A 20,185-nucleotide genomic window follows, 5' to 3' on the forward strand; every position below is an offset into this window, starting at 1 on the left:
GATTTGAATCATTTTTGTATCAATAGGATGTTCCTGTTTGGCTGTGAAGCTATTGTGTTCTGTGGTATGGAAGAATAGTTCATCAAAGCATGTTTTTAATTTTCAAAGGACCAATCTTCTTAAATTCACATGTGCCTCATTTGTGCATTGCTGCCTTACCCCCCATTTTGTATCTTGGTTATTAAGAGATGCAAATGCAGCAGGGTTTTGTGACTTTCTGGAGGAAACCGAGCCGGTGTTTGTCCTACACCTAACACCAAACTGGTACAGAAGGTAAGTAGCCTGTGGGCTGCAAAATATCCCTAATTGTTGAGGAACCCAGTGCTCTTGAACTGATTTCATTATTCAATCTTGCAACACTTTGGACCTGCAAAACAATAACATTTTTTATAAAATACACTTTAAAAGACTATATTTGGTGTGAGAGACAGGCTAGTAGAAATGAAACTGGGGAGGAGATGGATAAATGTAAGAACCTAAGAACAGCGACACAAAGTCAGACCGGAGATCTGTTTAGCCTGGTACTCTGTCACCCGGTGGTGGCGCACCATGGGTGCTGTGTGGAGCAGATAAGAACAGGTCAGGTATGTAACATAGATCTACCCAGGCTGTTCTTCCATATTCAGCAATTTGTGGCTTGGAAATGATGTCTTGTGTTAGTAACCGTTGATGTATTTTTCTACAAATTTATCAGTTTTCTTCCTGAACTCATACGTTCTTTTAGCATCCACACAAATCAGTGGCAAATAGTTATGTAAGTTAAAGGTGTTGTGTGAAGAATTTGCTGTCTTTGCGGTTTTTTCCCCTCTTCAAATGAACCACCTGCTGTTTTTATGTTCACTACTTTTTGTGCTGAAGATGCAGTGAACAATTGGACCATATTTTTTCTTTATGTATCATTTGTGATTTTATAGAGCTGTTTCATGCCTCATCCTCCTGCTGTCTCTTTTACAAGGTACAAGAATAAAAGTATGCTGTATTTATCTTTTTACGTAGTGTATGAATGCGATACCATGTTAATATACTGTATGTAAATCTGCACTGTCGGATTGCTCTTGCAGTAACAATGACTAGACTACCTTCCATATTCTGCAGAACTGTTAGTGTAAACAGGCTCTGCATGTTTGAAGCCATCACTTGATAGCAATCTTCCTGAAGCTGTGTTGTTTCCAGTTATCTGTGAGGCATTCAGAAAACATCTTCAGAGCCCATCAAAGTCAAGGGGAGTATTCAGCATCTTTTCAGGAGAACGTTAAATACTCGTGTTGGAGTTGATAATTGGATCTGCCCAGTTTCTTTGTGGTCTCATATAAATTAATTTGGTGCAATTTTGTGGACTTAAAACCAGCATGAGGTTGGATACTCGGTCCTTAAAGTTTTATTTTAATTTTTTTCATTTGTAAGACTTTTTTTTTCACTGTAGGTTCTAGTGTTGCGTTTTTAATGATACCTTCCCCATTTTGTTTCCCATTTTGTGAATTTGGCCATGATACTCCCTCCTCCTCCCTGCCCCTGTCCCACAGAGTTAGTTCCTATGGTTACCCCCTCTTTGTGGGGTGACAAAGGTTGGCATCTTGATTCTCCCGAGCCAAATTCTGCCCTTTGACTCTCTCCCCTTTTCACACCCCTTGCTAAGCTTGGCCTCTTGCTCTGCTCGGAGGCTTGTCAGCGAGGGGGTTCCCATGGAAACGAGGAAGGAAATTTGAAAAGAGAAGAGGAGAGAACAGAAGCACAAAGGGCTGGTTAATTTGAATTTGAACAAGGAAGGAAGGCTTCTTGTAGTTCATCTTTGTGTGTTGTAGAAACCTGAAATTTATCTTTTAAAAGTTGCTTTCAATTTGTAAACTTGTTTATATTCCCTGTTTCTTGATTTATAGAACAAAAGTTGTCATGTTTGTGGCACTGAGCAAGAAGAAACATCTTTCTTTGTAAATTCAATGAGAGAATTCTTGTCAGCCATTCACTTAGCTTTTTCCCCCCTCACAAGTCCAAAAGCATCATTTTTGGTTTTAATATTTTTCTCTGAAAACTTACATGTATTACAGTTTTTCCCTTCATAATGATTCAATCATACTGTCAATTATCTAACATCTGTGCATCCTTTTTTGTGGAGGAGTAGATGAATATATGCCATTCAGAATCAGCAGACCCATTAGTTGGATCCCTGCTCATGAGTATTCCTTCTGGTTTCTTATTCTACATTTTTAGCATTGTGGGCTGATCTGGGCAGGTGCAATATGGAAATATAACTGCAGAGAAGAATGTGGTAACAAAGTTTGACCTTGGATTTCAGTTTTTATGCTTACTGTCAATAATAAAGAAAAAAATGAAGAAAACAAAAATTTGTGTCACGTGATAGTAAGTGGCTTTTGGGACATTTTATCTGCTTATTTTACAAATGTGTTAATTATTTAAAGTTTGATTTAAATTTGTTAAAGAATGGTGAAGTTACTTTGTCTTCAGATTTTCCTCTGTAGCTTTTTGAATGACAAATAGTCTGTCTAGTTCTTACAGAAAAATAGTCTTTACCTCATGTGGAAGAAATACCTTTTCAATAGTCTGATTTGAAAATTTGTCTTCCAGTGGCACTTTTACAAAGTCTTGTGGCTAAAATACTGCAAAATCTCAGACCCTGAAGAGTACGCAAACATTTTCCTTAGTCTTACTTTGCAACTAAATTATTCCTGTTATTCAGAATAACCTTAATTAAGTGGCATCACAAAAAGGCGACATAATTCTTCAGATCCATCAGTTACTTTTTTCTGACACAATGGGAGGCAGTTGCTTTTGTCTGGAAATAGTAAGCTTCCAGGCTTTTAAAATTTAGGCTTTGGTTCCCCTCCCACTTTATACTAGTTGCGATTAGTAGCCAGGGTCATGGAGGGGACTCAAGAAAGGGGCGTTGAATTGAAGCCAGGACTGTAAAAGATCTGTGGCTTACGTTTCTCCTACAGTGGTAGCCGATTCCTCTGACATAACCTGTTGTACCCATCAGAGAGGAGCCAGTGTGATGGGTTAAAGGACACTTTTTGATCTCTGGGTGTTAGTCCTCATCCGTGAGGTGGGAGGCAGTGGGAGCCAAGTATTACTGAAATTGGCAAAGAGCTATTGAGCAGAACTCATCATGAAACACTAACAAATGCACGTACGTACACTCCTATCCACTATCCTGTCCCTGTCCTGCTGCTTTTGAGGTTTGAGACAAAGGGAGCTGGAAAGCCAGCTTGGCTGTATGAACTTCCTATGGTTCTTCAGAGCAGAAACGCCCTCTGAGTGGTCTTCTGTGGTCTGCCAGATGAGCCCTGCTGTGGCTAACCAAATGGGGCTTATCACAGCAGGCTTCTAGCTCTTTTTGCCTTCCCTACCTTATAGCCCCACACCTGGTCTTTGGTCAATTGCGTTTTCTATCCTTTTAGACACAGATATATATAAAAGGGATTTTGCAGTGTTGGGCAGTTATTCAAAGAGGCAATCAATGGGAAAACACACTTACCCCCTCTTGTCTCTTGTACCACCTTTGAATGCTTGTATCTCCAAGCAATTCAATGCAGTCTTTCCTATTTATCTGACCTGCTCTTTTATAGTTTGATCCCACTGATTCCATTCTGTGTCGACTCCCCCATTGCAAACACCCCTACAGTGTATTCCATACAGAACCTGACACACAGAGTACATTTACAGTGCTTGTGAGTGTCACTTACTATTTGAGATACATTTTGAAGAGGTACTTCTTCCACAGTACCCATAGATATTTGCTTCTCTTTATTCTTTTTAACTGGAAAAGAATTTGGGTCTATCATCCTGTGTAGGGGCCTCACAGAGTAGTTGCATAATCTTTTTGTCTTCCCTTGTTTCCTTCCATCTGTATCCCCTCTCTCCTCCCACTCTCTTGTTAATCCTGTTATTGTGTTAGGTCTTGTCCTACTTGTCTAGAGTGTTTCAGAGACGTGCAGGATACACTGTGGGAGCAATTTTTCCCAAAACTATGTTAGTGATACAGAAGAGAGCTAGGCACAAACTTCTGTCCTCAACAGGGAGAAACTTCTGGACCTTTGAGGGCAAAATATTATTTAACCTATTTTGAGAGAAGTAAGCACGCTTTTAGGGTGCTGCAGAAACAAATAAGCAGAGGCACTGTGGGAATTCCTGTCAAATATTTATCTGGTAAATTATTAACTGTAGGGAAGAAAAATCAACTCTAGGAGCTTGGTTTTATTCTTAGTTTGACAGTTTTGGTGAGGCTTTCACAATCGGTCATTCCGATGCGTGTGAGGTGGGTAACAGCTTTCTGTCCAGTGGAGAAGTGGTGTACAACTGCAATTATTTTTAATTCTTTTCCCTTTCCTCCCCTGTAGAGTTCATCTGTGACCCCATTAACTTGGCACTAAATGGAAGGGATAGTATCCACTGATGAATCTTAAATTTTAATTTACAGCTGCTGTGTTCGGACATGTTTTTTAAAAATGGTTAATGGTTTTAAAACAGTTAAAAATTGAAGTCACCAACTCTTTATCTTAAAGCTTCTATTTTGAGCGGAAATGAATTTTCATTTAATATGTTGGAGTAAGTTGAGATTTTCTCAGTCTTAACTTTCCTGTTCTGTATTACTGTCTGATGAAGTAGAGGCACCTGTTTAGTGACCCTCTTGTAATTCTGTAATTGGGTAAAAGAAATGTACTTTGGGATGGACAAACTCTTAAAAGGTAAAAAAGCCATCCCAATAAATGTAGCTGACATTTGTTCAGAATGGAAAGACTCACTGTAGAATTATAATAATGAAAGAAAAACCTCTTTCAAAGACTGAAAATTTCCCTAAAAGCTGCCTCATTTTCCCACTGTTTGCGTCCAGCTGTACGTGCTGTACAGATAGTACATGGGAAGAATTTCATGCATAATACCAAAATATAGAAAGTTAATCCCAAGAATCAACTAGCCGGGTCACCTTTTATTTTTGTAATGGCTTTATTGTACTGGCTTGCAGTAACAGCAACAGTACAGGGTGATTCTGCATGGAGCCCCTGGTAATGCTGAGACTCAAACTTCCAGGTAAATACACAAGTTTTCCTGACTAAAATCTGGCTTATATAATCATCTGCCCACATCTACCCAATTAATACATGTGAAGAGTACTAAGTACTGCAGCTTTACTTTTCTTGTGTTAGAAATTGGCTAAAATAATCGCAAAACCAGATATAATCCCCTGAGAACCCTTATAATCAAAATAGTCTGAAAACTGTAATTGTTATACGAGAGAGAAGAGAAATGGTAACAGCTGTAGTAGAGTGACTGTAAAATGAAGTGGAAGGTGCTGTTGAATTGAGATTTGGAGACGGTGCAGCTTGCTTTGGATTGGATCCTGCTCTATTAAATTCCTATAGGGGACAGCAGGACTGCAGAGTTTGTGGAGTGTAGACCACACATCCAGGAAAACCTTCCCACAATATTTATGGATGTGAAACAATCTGCTAATTTTTAGAATTAACTATACCAAAAGACAGCTTAATATACTAGACTGATAGTGTAGCCTTCCTGGAAATTAAGCATGAGGGAAGGAAAATAAATAGTTGTCAAGCCAGTAGACAATATGTTTTAAATATTGCCATGAAATATCCTTAATTTTGAGGCCCGAAGATGGAAATCTGCTCTTCTATCCAACTGTTGACACGTGTGTGTATGTCTGTGTGTGTATGTGGTTTTGCTGGTATGTAGATATAACAGATGGTTTGTAATGTTAGATTAAGACACAGCTGTTAGAATATTAGCATTCATTTTATAGATAGGTTTTGTTTGCTATTCAGAATAATTTTTATAGCATTAATCCAACAGATTATGTTCTTTCTTCGATTTGTATCATATTATTTATGTACATAGTTACATTGGATCAGCGTCATGCTCTGCTTCTTTCCAAGCCATAGATACCAAAAAACCTGATTTTTCCATTGTTAGAGATGCATTATTGTATTACCTGAGTATTCCTTTTGATTTTCAATTTGGACAATAAATATTGGGCAGAAAAAAGAAAAGTTTCAATGTGTAGCCAAACACATTTGTAAAATCATTTGGCACAACTGTGTTTGGTTTTTTATATAATAGTAAATTACGAAGCAACAGTCTTGGTGGATATTGCAAGATCAGTCTCTGAAGTATTTAGGTTAGATTCATTATGGGCTTTCATAGGAGCAAAATTAAGTCATTGAACCTATGCCCAAGGAGATGTTGATCCTAATGTAGCCAGGTAAGACATGACAGTTTTTGAATGGTAATTTGTTCTTTGAGAACACTGTCTGATGTTCATAGCTCAAGCAGTAATTTTATTTATTACGACAACTGAATCTGCCATTGTACTCTCATATATGAAACCAGGTGTTTTGGCTAGTAAGACAATTGTGTGAGAGAATTTTGCCAGCAGACTGGCTGCTAAGGCAGTAGCAAATAGAGCTTCCTGATTAATTTAGTGTGTTTTTTCGCTTGCAGCCTTCTGTCTGCAAAAGGTTATGCTCCTGGGCTTTAACAGCATCAACGCCTGTTCTCTGCTGTAGCAAGAAGTCTTTTGTCTTCCATCTTGTGGAACTAATGCTATAAAACTCAAGGGTTTACCTTAAACATATCCTTGTAATGTTTTCTGGGTCTGGCTGGATCCAGGGCAGTTGAACTCTATTTTACATGGTTATGGACACACCAGATGTCCTGAGCAGCACAGCTTAGGGTTCAATGTTACCTAGCTGTAAGGTCAGCCTAGCTGTGCCCCATTCTTCATCCCCCAGTAACACATCCCTTTTGCACATCTTGCACTGGCACCCAAACCTATTGTAAGGTTGTTAAGGAGCTAAACCAGTAAAAAACTAAGCTTAGAAAAAAATGAACTGATCAACCTAGGTGTATTATACAGGAAAGATATTTAGATGGTAACACTTAAAGGTGTCAGCATTCAGGACCTTATCCTGGCTTTTTACACTACTAATGCTCCAAATACAGCATGTGTGGCTTTGAGGTTAGTTTCATGGACAGTTTAAATCAATCTTAAACCCAAGTCAGTGCGAAGGAGGCTGGTAGCAGGGGTCGATAAACTTACACGAAACTGCACCCTGAAGTGCGTTAGATGACAACTGTAATTTGTCCTCATTTCACAGCCATATAGGAGAAGGAGGATGACAACTGTACAGTTCACATTCACTTTTAAGGGAGGCAGCATACTGTAGATTCCCTTGGTTAGTCTGTCAAGAAGCACTTTGGCTTGAATGTCAGAATTCAGAAAACAGAAGCCTTCTTCCACCCTCATCCTGGTGGAAAACATGGAGCTTCATGTAGTCTGCATTGGTGTGCAGTATTAAGCTCTCTTAGATACTCTGCTATTTCAGCTGTGTAAAAAACCACAGTTAGTGAAGTCACACATGAAATAGTAGAAGTCATCAAGCCTTTGAGAAATAAGGAAATTCTCTTCAATAGGATTATTCAGTGTTGCTTTCATTGTATTTTAGAAATCCAACTTGTCTGATTTTATTCTGCAGGGTATTAATGTTGTTTATTATGTGGCAGACACTGTCATTCTGTATGCTGATGGCAGTAAAAATGAAAAGGTAAAGAGAATCTAATTGGTGATTTTGGATCTTGGCTATGTCCTTATTTGTATTTTCCCTCATGTTTCCGATTTTTAGAAATTCCCTCTTATGAGCTTTGAAGAACTTGATCTGGCTACCGACTCCATTTTGTGCTCTCAAGTTAGTGTGAAGTCTTCTAACAAATCTTCATACCAAATGCTTTTCCTCCTTCACTCAGCAAGATAAATTTTTAAGCACCATGCCAACAGTGAATTGTTTATACTCTTCACTCCTGTTATCCTTCAAGGAGACAGACCTCCCTTGAATTGGCAGAAATAGTCCATGAGTCCCTGACATGCAGATCAGTCGGTGGTGGCAGAGTTGAGGGAAAGCGTTATCCCTAACACTCCACCTTTTGTAATGGCTATCTTTCTCCTTCCCACAGTGACAATAGCACTGGAGCATTTTTTCGGCAGGCATCGAAGCAGTGATCACACTCAGTTTGTACTTGGAAGGTTGTCTTTGCAACCACAGGAGATAGAAATGTGTCATTTAAATGAAAAATATTATTTTATCAAGAGTTACAGCTTCTGCCCAATAGTCTCTTGCTTGTCCAGGCAAGTGTGCTTTATAGAGTCTTAACTTAATAGTATCTAAAATATGGTCCAGAGGATTATATATTTATTTCTTGGTGATACTTTGGAATTCTCCCAAGCCCATCGCAGCAGGCATGTAGAGAGGAAGAAGGAAGTCCAAGCAGTCTCAGCTGTCTTACAAAAACTAACGCTTCTTGCAAATGGAAATTGTTACCAGGACCACCCATCTGCATTCATCGGTTCCTAAAACGTAAAGACCACATTTAGGAAAAGTGCAAATTGACAGATGGATGCCATCTTTTTCATGTCTTCCAAAGGAACTTCAGAATTCAAAATGAAGCGGGAGACCTCTTTAAAGAACAAGTGCAGATGGCTATGCTTTTTAGTCATATAGACAGAGATTAATGTCATTTGCTTTTAACTACTTTCATCTTTATCCTACTTTTTTTCTGTCTTTGAGAAACTGACCTCAGCTGTCTGTTTACAGACCAGAACACTGAGGATGGGTTGCATGATTGCTGCCCTTTCACCAGTAAGGCAGGTAAAATAATTGGTCTTAGGTTTTAAAGTGAACAACAAGGTGATTGTCTGGTTCAACCTATATAGCATGAGAAACCTATAGCATGAGAAAAATATAATTTAAAACCATAATAATTACCTGACATTTTTATTGTTGGAATGACTTAATAGCTATTTAAATGCAGACATATATTTTTACTAATGAGGTAAAACATTCTGAAATGTTTTACTTCCCAGTCCCTAAAGTAGTACAGTGTCATTCTAATCCTTATTTTAACCACAATTTTTCCAGCTAACATCAAATTATGAGACATGGGATATTGGAAGGCAGTGGGCTATGTGCTTCATAAGGGTTCATACAGATAGTATGATAATAGCTTTTTTCCATGCTAAAGAGGAAAGCTTAACAGGTGGCCAGAATTGTGACCCCATTTGGCTTTTCATATATGTATCACTGTGCAAAGCTAAAAAAATTACCAAAAAAAAGTATACCTAAGTTTCTTCAGACAAGGAAGTTAATGGTGAAGTAAGCTTTGAATGAACATTATGCTAAGTATTGTACACTAAGTTTGTCTTGGCACTGTGCATTAAAAGCAGGCGTTGGCAAATTAGCCTATTGCCTTTTGAAAACAGAACGAAGTGTGCAATAAAGCTGCACTTCTATAGTCACATTAAGTTGAGCAAGTGTGGATTGATTCCAAAAGAAATGTACTTACACACCTGACCATGTATTTCTGGCCCTTTCTGCAACCATTACTTATGTGGCACTATCTAGGTCAGGCCAAACTGAGTGGAAAAAAAAGTAGCTTTCTGTTAGGTCTGGCTATGGTCTTTTGAAGAAGTTAGTGCCCTGGATCACCGCTCTTTGCAAATCACCAGCTCTACTATGCCTGTGTGAGCACTCTCTAATCTTCTTTAGGAAACACCAGTTAGGTTAAGGCAGGACTCTCAATTACAGCCCCATTTGAAGTTAGCATCAGCAGTTTAAGTACTACAGCAGTTGTTCAGCTCAGGATATTAACTTACAAGAAATATTTTCAGGTTAAGTTTGTGTATCAGCATGGCTGTGTGCTGTAGGCTCCAGCAAACCTAGCAGGATTCAGAGGAGCGTGCAGGTCAGAGCCATTGGAGAACAAATTTCCACTGTCTCAAGAAAACCAGTTCTGCTTATAACAGTCTCTAGAGAGCATTCACACGAACTGTCAGAGCTGTGAGAGCAGTTCAATCAGAGAAGACCTGTGGTTATCAAAAGCAGGAGGCAGTAACATGTTCAGTCTAACTAGCAGTTGTCTGAAGAGCTAAATCTAGCTGCAGCTTCTGCCATTCTCCTCGGGAGGTAGCCTGGAAAGCGTTTTCGTCCATGCACTTTGAGATACAGTTCAAGGGTTTTTCCTAATGAATAGCAAGCTAAATTCAAACATAGGGCAACACAGGACAGAAAGAGCAGATCATATGGCTGGCCTGAGACAGGAGACGCCCTGAGGCAGTTGCTTCCACCAGAGAATTGCAACAGTAATTGATAGTCATAGCATCACTCTTTTCCCATGAGCCTGAGGGAAGAAAACTTCCCTCCTTCCATCTATGAGTTTATGACAATGCTTCCTGTTTAGTTTTCTGTTAAAAGAAAGGAATATATAAGCAAATAGAATAGTGAAAGATCACCAAAATAATTTCATTTGAATCTTGCAATAATGTCAATTCCCAAATAACAGCCAGCTAAATGACTACTGCTGTGTAAAATAAAAGGTAGAATTTAGTTTATTATCTCTCAGTAATATGAGAAGTCTGAAACTGCAACGCAGTTCCACGGTGTATTTATAGATAGAGTTATTGTTCTTGCTTTGTAACCAGAAGTGAGAATTTGTTTAAAAAATTATTTGGGAGGAAAAATCTACACATATCATTCCGGCTCTCCTTTGTCTTTCATCCCCTCCTGAAAAAAAAATGAAAGAAAACCAAAGGCAAGCAGGAAATTTCTGCTCTCTGTTAGAGCATGGCCATTAAAATATTTTCAGCAGGTAGGAATTGTGTGGAGGGAAGGGGCTGGGGCCACACTGCTGGGAATTGGGAAATTTCTTAAAGCAACTTTGCTACCAGCAAAGAAAATTCTGGGGAAGAGGGAAAGAAGAGATGGGTAAGGTTGTACTGCAAGTTGGACTGCTTTGAGGAAAGCAGTGATACATGATCGTGGCATGTTATTGGGTACACAACACCTGCATGGCAAACCAAAGGAGGGATGAGAGTGTTCTGACTCAGCCTGAAAAAAGTTGAGTTCATAATGCTGCTGTTATCACTGGGTTTGAAGGAATTTGCATGGTCATAAATATTGTTCTCAGAGGTAGAAAGACCAGTGGGTGTACGACTGTAGATATATTATACAGTTACATGATCTGGCATATTTTAAATACTTAAGTACCTTGAGGAGCAAAGAAGTGTTTATCTCTTCTTAAACATTTATCTCTTCCCTTTCTTGGATTTCCCAGGGCTTGGCCTGAATTATTGAAATCAGTTTGGCTATCACGTCTTCTCTTGTCCTTGTCCTCTTCCTTTTTCCTCTGTATATTGAGTTGTTCAACAGGCATTCTTCAAAAGCATGTCCCATTTAAACAGAGCGCCTTTTGTTAGGCACCAGTGGAGTAGGACTAAATATCGTAACTTGCACTGTGTCCTTGGACAAGAGCATAAAAAAAAGTCTTTTAATCTCCCTGGCTTTATTTTTAATAGTGAACAACATAACCAGTAGGTGGAAGTGACTTTTCATCTTAGGAGCCGCAACGGGTTAAGATAATTTTAGAGAAAGGGTACTTACAGACTGAGCTGAATGCTGCTGTTACTGGTTGAAAGCAAGTAAGTCTCTTTTTCTGCATTACGGGGAGTAGTTATAGGTTTTTTTCTTCTTCTGTTGTCTAGCTTAGCATCTTCATGATTTTAAAATAAACTGATTTGATATAATTCATAAGAGAGTTTTTGTCTGCCTGCAGTTACTATTTTGAGAGACAGAATGGTGTGAGAGAGGCCTGGAGTTGCTGAGAAACAGAACAACCAGCACTAGGGGAACAGTCCTATTAAATTACCCCTGCTTTAAGTGTATTTCTTCAGTGTTGTTGGGGTTGAGTATATCTGTACTGTGTTTTGAGGAGTATGCCGAGGCCATGCTCAAAACCAGACTTGTTTTCTGCAGCTCTAAAGAACCCGAAGTACAGCTAACGTGCCCTCTGGGGGACCTTGTCAGGGAAGATTCAGTTACACTAGTGTTTCTTCAGATGTTTCAGCATCTTCAACCCAGCCTCCAGCTGCCATGCCAGAAGGGAGTAGGTCTCTGCAGAGACCCTGCGTCATATCTGTCAGGCCCAAGAGAGGGCAGATCTTGTGCCTGATCATCCAGGCCCATGTCTTGGAGAATAAAGGGCATCTTAGATAGCAGGAGAAGCCGGTGTTTAGGCAGCTGTCTAGCATCCTGCGTGTTTGAGCCCCCTGTAACTTAGCCCTCGGGCTGCTGAAGGGGACAGCCAGGGAACACGCTGCTCTTACTGAGAGTGTTCTTTCAAACCGTGGAGCCATTGCCAAAGAGCACCATCTGCATCCCCATTTTTGGACATTTCCTGTCTCAGTTCCAATATTCCCTCGGACACCATTGCCCAGTGTCGTTGGGAGTTGGCTGAAAGCCATTACAACAGCCACCTGTCCGCAGCAGCACCGACAGGATACAAGGAAATACGGGTACCTTTCTCTTCCCTTGAACTTGCTTTACTACTTATCCTTTGCTTTGCAATAGCCATGATCTGGAGCTCTGTTTGCACAGTTTTCTTGCGTGCACACCTTGAGATGGTCTGGGATGTTCCTAAATGGTACAGCTTTCTGCAAATCACCCAAAACCAAACGGATCTTTTAGTGAAGGTGAAGTAGCAGGAAAAGAGAAATTTCTGAAGCATCTTTTCATAATGGAATGTGTATCAGAGGAGAGTAGTAGAGCATTTGTCAGGAGAACTTGAAATTTGGGTATGGGTACATGCAAAACTGCAGTGGCAGGAGGCAAGAGTTTGCAGGGGGTAGGCATTAAGCCAGTAGCTCTTTTTCATAAAGATATAACTTCATTTTCTTATTTTCAAGGTTCTTTGAAAAGTAAGTTAAACACTTTCCAAAATAAAACTGGAGTTTTCGTTTTATTTTCCCTTTCCATCAAATAAAGGAAGACTATTATCTTAAGCTTTTCCAGTCATGTCAGGTGTCATAACTACCTAGACTCAATTTCTTGGATCCTTGTTGTCAAACAATAGCTTTAAATGTATCATAAGTAATAAGTATTTAAAAATAAAAGCATATGTGCATCTGCAGTAAATGTCTAGCCAAATAGAAAGTGTTCCTTGAGTAACAATGAGTTTGTAAATGTAAATACTTTCCAACTGTTGCTTCCTTTTTCCTTGTCAATAGCTCTGAAGGCTTATACTGCTCTTCATACAAGCTATTGCCACATTGCATGGCTCTGTTTTTATGTGACAACATTTTCAAAAATGCATAGCACTGAAGAGAATTTAATCAGCTTGGTAGATAATAATTATGCTTTTAAAAAAAAATCCGTAAAATCACAGCGTGGTTGTGTCTTGTATTCCAAAAATTAACCATTTGCAGAGCAAAGGAGGCATATAGGAAGAGTTGGAAGACTAAGGAGGCAATAAGGAAGAACTGAAATGTGAAACTTTTCCTCATAATTTCTAGTAATTGTCATTTATATTGCCACAGAAGATGACCTATTTTTTGTTGTTGGGTCTGTTCTGTTCTGTAGTTCGGAAAAAGAAAACATTGAATTGGTTTAAAATAGTTCTCAGGAAATTGCTCTTTGAAAGTGTAATCTTTCTACAGCCTAGTCTTCAGCTTCAGTTATAATAAGATTTAGGTTTTATATAGAGAGAGCGAGCAGGTTTGTTTGTGCTTCTGCTATTGCACCACAAATTCTGAAGATAAGACTTCTTGCTGTATAATCCTGCTAGGCTGTGGAGAAGAGGAAACTCTGGTATCAAGATAATGGACTTTTTATAAAAATCTATCTAGAACAGAGTTCATGTTAGCAGTACCATCGATCAAGCAACTGTCACCTTTTCCCTTCAAGCTATGATTTGAAATATAAGTCAAGGAAAAGAAGTGGCTTACTAAAATGTCACTGCAGTTTTTCCAGTCTGGAGGTAGCAGAGTAACTCAGCATTCATATGCTGTTTTGTTTTATTCTAGAGCTGTAAGTCCTAATATATTTCAATATTCTGTAGTTCCACTCTTAAGAGAATATAATTGATCTTATATTAATATCCAAAGATATGGTGAGGCTTCGTATAGTGGTAGTTGCCACACAAACTCAGAATAAGATATTGACTCCTGGAGAGTTTTAAAGACAAGCCAAAACAAGCGAGAGGAAAATGAACCCAGGCTGGATAGTAAGAAGATAACATGGATTATCAATGTGCACCAGTTTTTATTAAGACATAAATCCCTGTCCTACTTTTTTCCTTCTTTTTCATCTTCAGAAAAACTTAAGAAGAGCTGTATATTGGCTAGTCGTGATAGATTTTCTCCTGGAGCTTCCAAGGAGTGTTGCTATCATCATTAATTAAACCTGTTAGAAAGCAACACAGTAGCACAAGACACCAGTTATTTTTTCTGACTAATTTTTTCCGGCTTTGATTTCACAGTGCTTTCTGATAGTTAGTCAATAAATGACATACTTAATGTGACATCACTGTGATTACAGCCCTGTTCTGGAAGCTAGAAAGTTCTGTGTCTGTATGAGAATTTATATAACAATGATAGCATGCACACTTGGACTGTTTTCTGTCAACAGATATACTCTGATGATAGAAATGAGATTTTAACAGATGGGTTCTCTTCAGTTCACAAGGTACTGTGGGAAGAATGGGATGGAAAATGTCCTGTGTTTGCATTTTGTAGAAAGATATGAAGAACACTGCCTCGCTGAAGAAATTAAAGAAATAGATTCTTTAGAATTATTATGTTCTGAAAATAATATTTGAAAGATCACACTATGCTATATTTTTATACTGTCAAGGAATCTTGCATTATCTAACATTCTTCAGACTGTAACCTCATCAACCAGATGCAAGTTTTTCATATTATCCTACTAAATAAGCAGCTAGCAATTAATGATGTGTCTGTCAGTTACACAAGCACTAAAAGGAATCAAGTTTATGTGACTGTTATTGGAGAGTGTGAAGCTAAGCCTGAATCCTCAGAGGTGTTTAGCTGTCTTAATTCCCATTGATTTTAATGCAAATCAAGTACATAAATGTCCCTCGTGAATCTTTGTCATTGTCCCCAGGCTTCTTGATTGCCTGTCTTCCTAAAATACATAAGTGCTGTGTTATGATGATCTCTTCTTCCAACAGACAAAGTTCAGAAAAAGAAGGTCGTGGTTATGGTTGTGAAAGCCCTAACGCCTCATGTGACAAATTACAGCTTCATGCTGAAATGTTTTACAAAACTGCTGTTTGTAGCTATTGAATTCTCCTTTTTCTTTTCTAGCCGTTTCATCCAATGGTGAATTTGGAATGCTCCAGAGATTTTCGACCATTTCTGTGTGCCCTCTATGCTCCTGTATGCATGGAGTATGGCCGTGTTACTCTCCCTTGTCGCAGACTCTGTCAAAGAGCATACAGTGAGTGCTCCAAACTCATGGAGATGTTTGGGGTCTCTTGGCCTGAGGATATGGAGTGCACCAGGTGAGCAAATATGTTTTTTTCAGAATCCCAGGATAAAATTTTAGTATGATCTAGGATGTTTTATGATCTGAAATAGACATTTTAAATGTGTTCCATTACAAGTGTCCTTATTTTCCCTTTCATTTGTTTAACAGCCTGTTTCCTGGAGTGGAAACTGAGTTCATATTTCCATCAGATAAGTTGAAAATTTCTGTGGGCAATTACTGTAAACTGCACATGCATATTCTCAAATGAATGAATATACCCATCTATTTTTCTTCTTTGTCATTTATGCTGACCTGGTTTTGTCTGCTATACCGAAGTTTAATAGGTGATACTGCTATAAATTTCTCTGAGGGTTAGGCAAAATTACATATGCTAGAGATTAATAGTCTCTTTTTCTGAAGGGGGAGCTGGCTGGTTTTGATGAGTGTATAAAATCTCTAGGCTCTATTTTCAGAGCATCTACCTCTTGTTGAGCTTGTGTGCAAACAGATGTTTTCAGCTTTACATTATACAAATAACTTTATGGCAAAGTACTTGATTATGTTCCAATCTATTTGAAACAGGATATACATGAAAATGAAAACAGTATCTTTATGCTTTATTTTTTTTGTAAGTGACTCCAACAGCTACTAAAATACAGGAACAGAAACAAGAAGAAATAGTCTCTCTTACAGTTGGATTGGAGCGAATGAAAAACAATTAAAACTTCTTTTAGCAAAAGAATAAGTCAGAGGATGCTTCTAGGTCCCGATAATCTGGATCAAAGATGGCTCTAACTCCATACTCTGAACAGATGCCTGGACCCTTTAGGTCCTCCCATCTCCTCAGTAAGGCCCAGGTAGTGAAATTTCAAAACCAGAGCTAAAACTACTGAAACTTTGCTTGTGCTGTGTTAGTGCCATTGTGCCAGAACATGAACTGTGGCAGAGGAACAGGCATACTTAGCGTACGCTGCGCTTGTTGAGGTGATAACATCTAGCAGAGGGAGGAAATGGACAGCTATGCATGGAATCCCTCCAGTCTGTCCTTCAAAACTTCAGACTGCACCTCCAGCGGTCTTTAGCCTCCAGTCAGAGCTTTACTTAATTACAAAAATATCTTCATCATAATTTCAATTTATTAATGCTAGTAGCAGTGCTAGGTTGGATTTTTGGTCTGACTAGCTCACTGTCCTGCCTGATAGCAGCTAGTACAGTTGCTTAGGAAAAGGTTTTAAAATGTTCTATAAAATCATTCTTCCTGGGGCACATAGTCTCAGTTTACAGTGAGACTAAATTTATAAACTTCCTGAGATGGATTTTGTATCCTCACCTTTATGCTTAAAGCCCCAATGGGCCCCTTGTCCATTTATTTCTCTGTTTTATTTGTAAACCTATTTTATAGTTTCAGTATCTACTGAATTCTGGGACAATGAGTTCTAGAGTCTGTTTATACATAGCGCAGTATTTCATGGATTATCCATTATTTGGATTGTCTTTGTTTTCGCTCCAGTTAGTGTGTCTAAAGTCAGACATATAAATAAGGTTACTAGTCTTTGCAAAGTATGTGTATATTTCTTGTAAATAATTCTTTTCTTACTTTTTAGATTCCCAGATTGCGATGAGCCATATCCTCGTCTTGTTGACCTCAATTTAGCTGGGGAGCCCACAGAAGAGGCCCCAATGGCAGTACAGAGGGATTATGGTTTTTGGTGTCCTCGGGAGTTGAAAATTGACCCTGACCTGGGTTACTCTTTCCTGAGGGTACGGGACTGTTCCCCTCCTTGCCCAAATATGTACTTTCGGCGTGAAGAGCTCTCCTTTGCTCGCTACTTCATCGGAGTGATCTCCATCGTCTGCCTTTCTGCTACCTTGTTTACTTTTTTAACTTTTCTGATCGATGTCACAAGATTTCGCTATCCAGAAAGACCGATAATATTTTATGCTGTCTGTTACATGATGGTGTCATTAATTTTCTTCATTGGCTTTCTGCTTGAAGACCGAGTAGCGTGTAACGCATCTAGTCCTGCCCAGTACAAGGCTTCCACAGTGACACAGGGCTCTCACAACAAAGCTTGCACCATGCTTTTCATGGTGCTCTATTTCTTTACCATGGCTGGCAGTGTTTGGTGGGTCATTCTTACCATCACGTGGTTCTTGGCAGCTGTCCCAAAATGGGGCAGCGAAGCAATCGAGAAGAAAGCATTGCTCTTCCATGCCAGTGCCTGGGGCATTCCAGGAACTCTAACCATCATCCTCTTAGCAATGAATAAAATTGAAGGTGACAATATTAGCGGCGTATGTTTTGTTGGCCTCTATGATGTGGATGCATTAAGATACTTTGTACTTGCACCTCTCTGCCTGTATGTTGTTGTTGGAGTTTCTCTTCTGCTAGCTGGCATTATCTCTCTCAATCGGGTTCGCATTGAAATCCCATTAGAAAAAGAGAACCAGGACAAACTGGTGAAGTTCATGATCCGGATTGGCGTGTTCAGTGTTCTGTACCTCGTGCCACTGTTGGTTGTAATTGGCTGCTATTTCTATGAGCAGGCTTATCGAGGTGTGTGGGAGACGACGTGGATTCAAGAACGCTGCAGAGAATATCACATCCCGTGTCCCTATCAGGTGAGGAAACCAATATGACATACTCAGGAGTGCAGAAAATGGGTAATGAGGGGATATGTTAAGACTTACTTGTCATGCCTAACTGAAAGTGCTGCTCTTCCTACAAGGGAAGGTTTTGCCATACTCAAATTATTTGGATAATGCATTAGGCCTTCTGGAAGACTAGGTATTATTGGACAATTGGAGGCTTGCATCAGCTGCTTGGTGTTTTGTGGAGTTTCTGAGCTTTATGGGACCTATACAGGATGTAAAGATGCTGTTTTAAATGGACTTCAAGAACAGGACTTAATGAGTTTATTTTTGATCATTAGAGATGTGTTAGAAGTTTTGCTCTGAAGGAGTTTTGGCATTTAAACTGAGTTGTCATCAGCCGATTACTGCTTTTTCTAGGTTTTGTTGTTCATCTGTAACAGTTTTGTTGCTTTGATTAGCCTAGAGGTTTTATGCTCATTTTAGAGCAGTCTCTGCATGTGTCAGAAATGTCTATACAAAATCTTACTTGAAGTGTCTTCTGAAGAAAACCAGAGCTTACAGCTCATCAGTTTTGTTTATTCTGCGAAAATGACACTTATCTGCTCAATTTGTTTAATTGAGTTATCATAGGAACAGAAGCCTCTAAGAGCACTAGATATCAAACTGTCCACTGTTTACTTCGGTATTATGCTGGTGCAGTTGCAAAGAATGTATTGTAAGTATTAATTACTTGAAGCCTACTTCCCTTTTTGAGCCAAAATGGCAAACTGTTTTTTGAATGATATTGCATAGATATTTTCTGCAATTTATTTGAAAGCAACTTTATTTCGAGAAGGTTGTACAGCAAGCATCTATTGTATAGCTGCACACACGGGTATAAAAAAAAGTTAGTATTTTGGCTCTTAAGCAGTTAAAACACCAGCTGCATGATCAAAGCTCACATTTTAATGCAATAAAATATCACTTAAAGGTTTGGCTTAGTCTATATAGCTTGATAGTAATCCTTTTATTACCTTTTAACCCTTTTTATTGTTTTCTCTGTTAGATTTTATTAGGGTGTGACTCTTCCCTCCCATCCAATGTGTGAGCATTTTTATGGCAGGAAATATCTGTCAGTGGGTGTGTTCAGTTTCATTTGCTTGATTGAGTCTTCATTGCTGCAGATTTTAATATGTTAGACTGACTGATGCTTAAAAAGAGGGACATGCAGTTTTCTCTCAGTTAATTTCAAATACACACCATATGCCAATCTAAAATTTGTATAAGAATCTATAAAAGTGAAAGGATATTGCTATCTCAGAATGTTGAACAGAATCGATGTTAAAGCTTGAAACTTCAGATGTCTAAGGGCTAAAATTCTGGCTAGTGGAATAACAAAAACATGTAGTAAAATGCTACTCAAATCTCTAGAAAACCGTTAACATAATGGCTCAGCGGGAGTCAAAAGAACAATAATGGTTTCATTCACATCAAATTGGGTTGAAGGACCCGTAGGCCCTAGGGAGTATTAGAAGGGTTTTTTCTTCTAACCCATCCAATTTTTTTTCTTAAACTAAACATGCTTCCCTAATTAAACTATCCACACTTACAATTGAAACAGATTTCCAAAGCTGTGGGGAAAAATAATTTTATCCTTAGATCATGCTAGTAAAATATATTATTAAATTAGGGGAAAATTTAAAGCTTTGTGGAGAGTATCACTCACTTGCAAAATAAGACCATATTTTTTCAAAGCCTTGATGTTATTTAACCTAACTTCAAATATTTGAGTATCAGTTTCTGAGATTAGACTATTCTAAATTGAGAGCTGTAGCTGATTCCACAGTGGACATAGGTTTTATGTGCAAACCTTACACGGGGTTGTGGTAGTTGGAATTTGCTGCTTGCATAGGCACACTGAGCAAATCTGAGGTTAAAAATTCATTAGTCCGTTCAACCGTTACATCATCTTTGCCATCAGAGGATGATGCCACAGTAACTCATTCTGGAAAATTGCTAATGGGGGAGTTCGAGTATGCAGCTGCACCAGGCATGCCTCCCTCCTGTGTGACTGCTTCATGCAGGAGATACTGTGGGGTTAATAATTTGCTGCAGATTCTCCTGGCTGCTGCTAAACCGAAGAGAGCCTCCACAGCTGGTGTTCAAATGAAAAATAGACATCATGTTTCTTTGACTACCTAAAGGGCTAAATAGTCCCAAAATGGAGGAAGCAACAAGATACCTTTATGCTTCAATCTTGATTTCGG

At 38.8% G+C, this 20,185-nt stretch overlaps 1 protein-coding gene across 1 annotated transcript in view; it reads left to right on the forward strand.

The window, feature by feature from the left end:
- The window catches only part of FZD3 (frizzled class receptor 3), a 64,430-nt gene that overhangs the window by 15,468 nt on the left and 28,777 nt on the right, over positions 1 to 20,185 (forward strand). The window contains exons 3-4 of the mRNA XM_075048884.1: positions 15,182 to 15,378; positions 16,949 to 17,966. Coding sequence (XP_074904985.1) covers positions 15,182 to 15,378; positions 16,949 to 17,966 — 1,215 coding nt within the window. The remainder of the gene's footprint in view (positions 1 to 15,181; positions 15,379 to 16,948; positions 17,967 to 20,185) is intronic.

Source organism: Buteo buteo, chromosome 17 (assembly GCF_964188355.1).
Source record: "Buteo buteo chromosome 17, bButBut1.hap1.1, whole genome shotgun sequence".
NCBI lineage: Eukaryota > Metazoa > Chordata > Aves > Accipitriformes > Accipitridae > Buteo > Buteo buteo.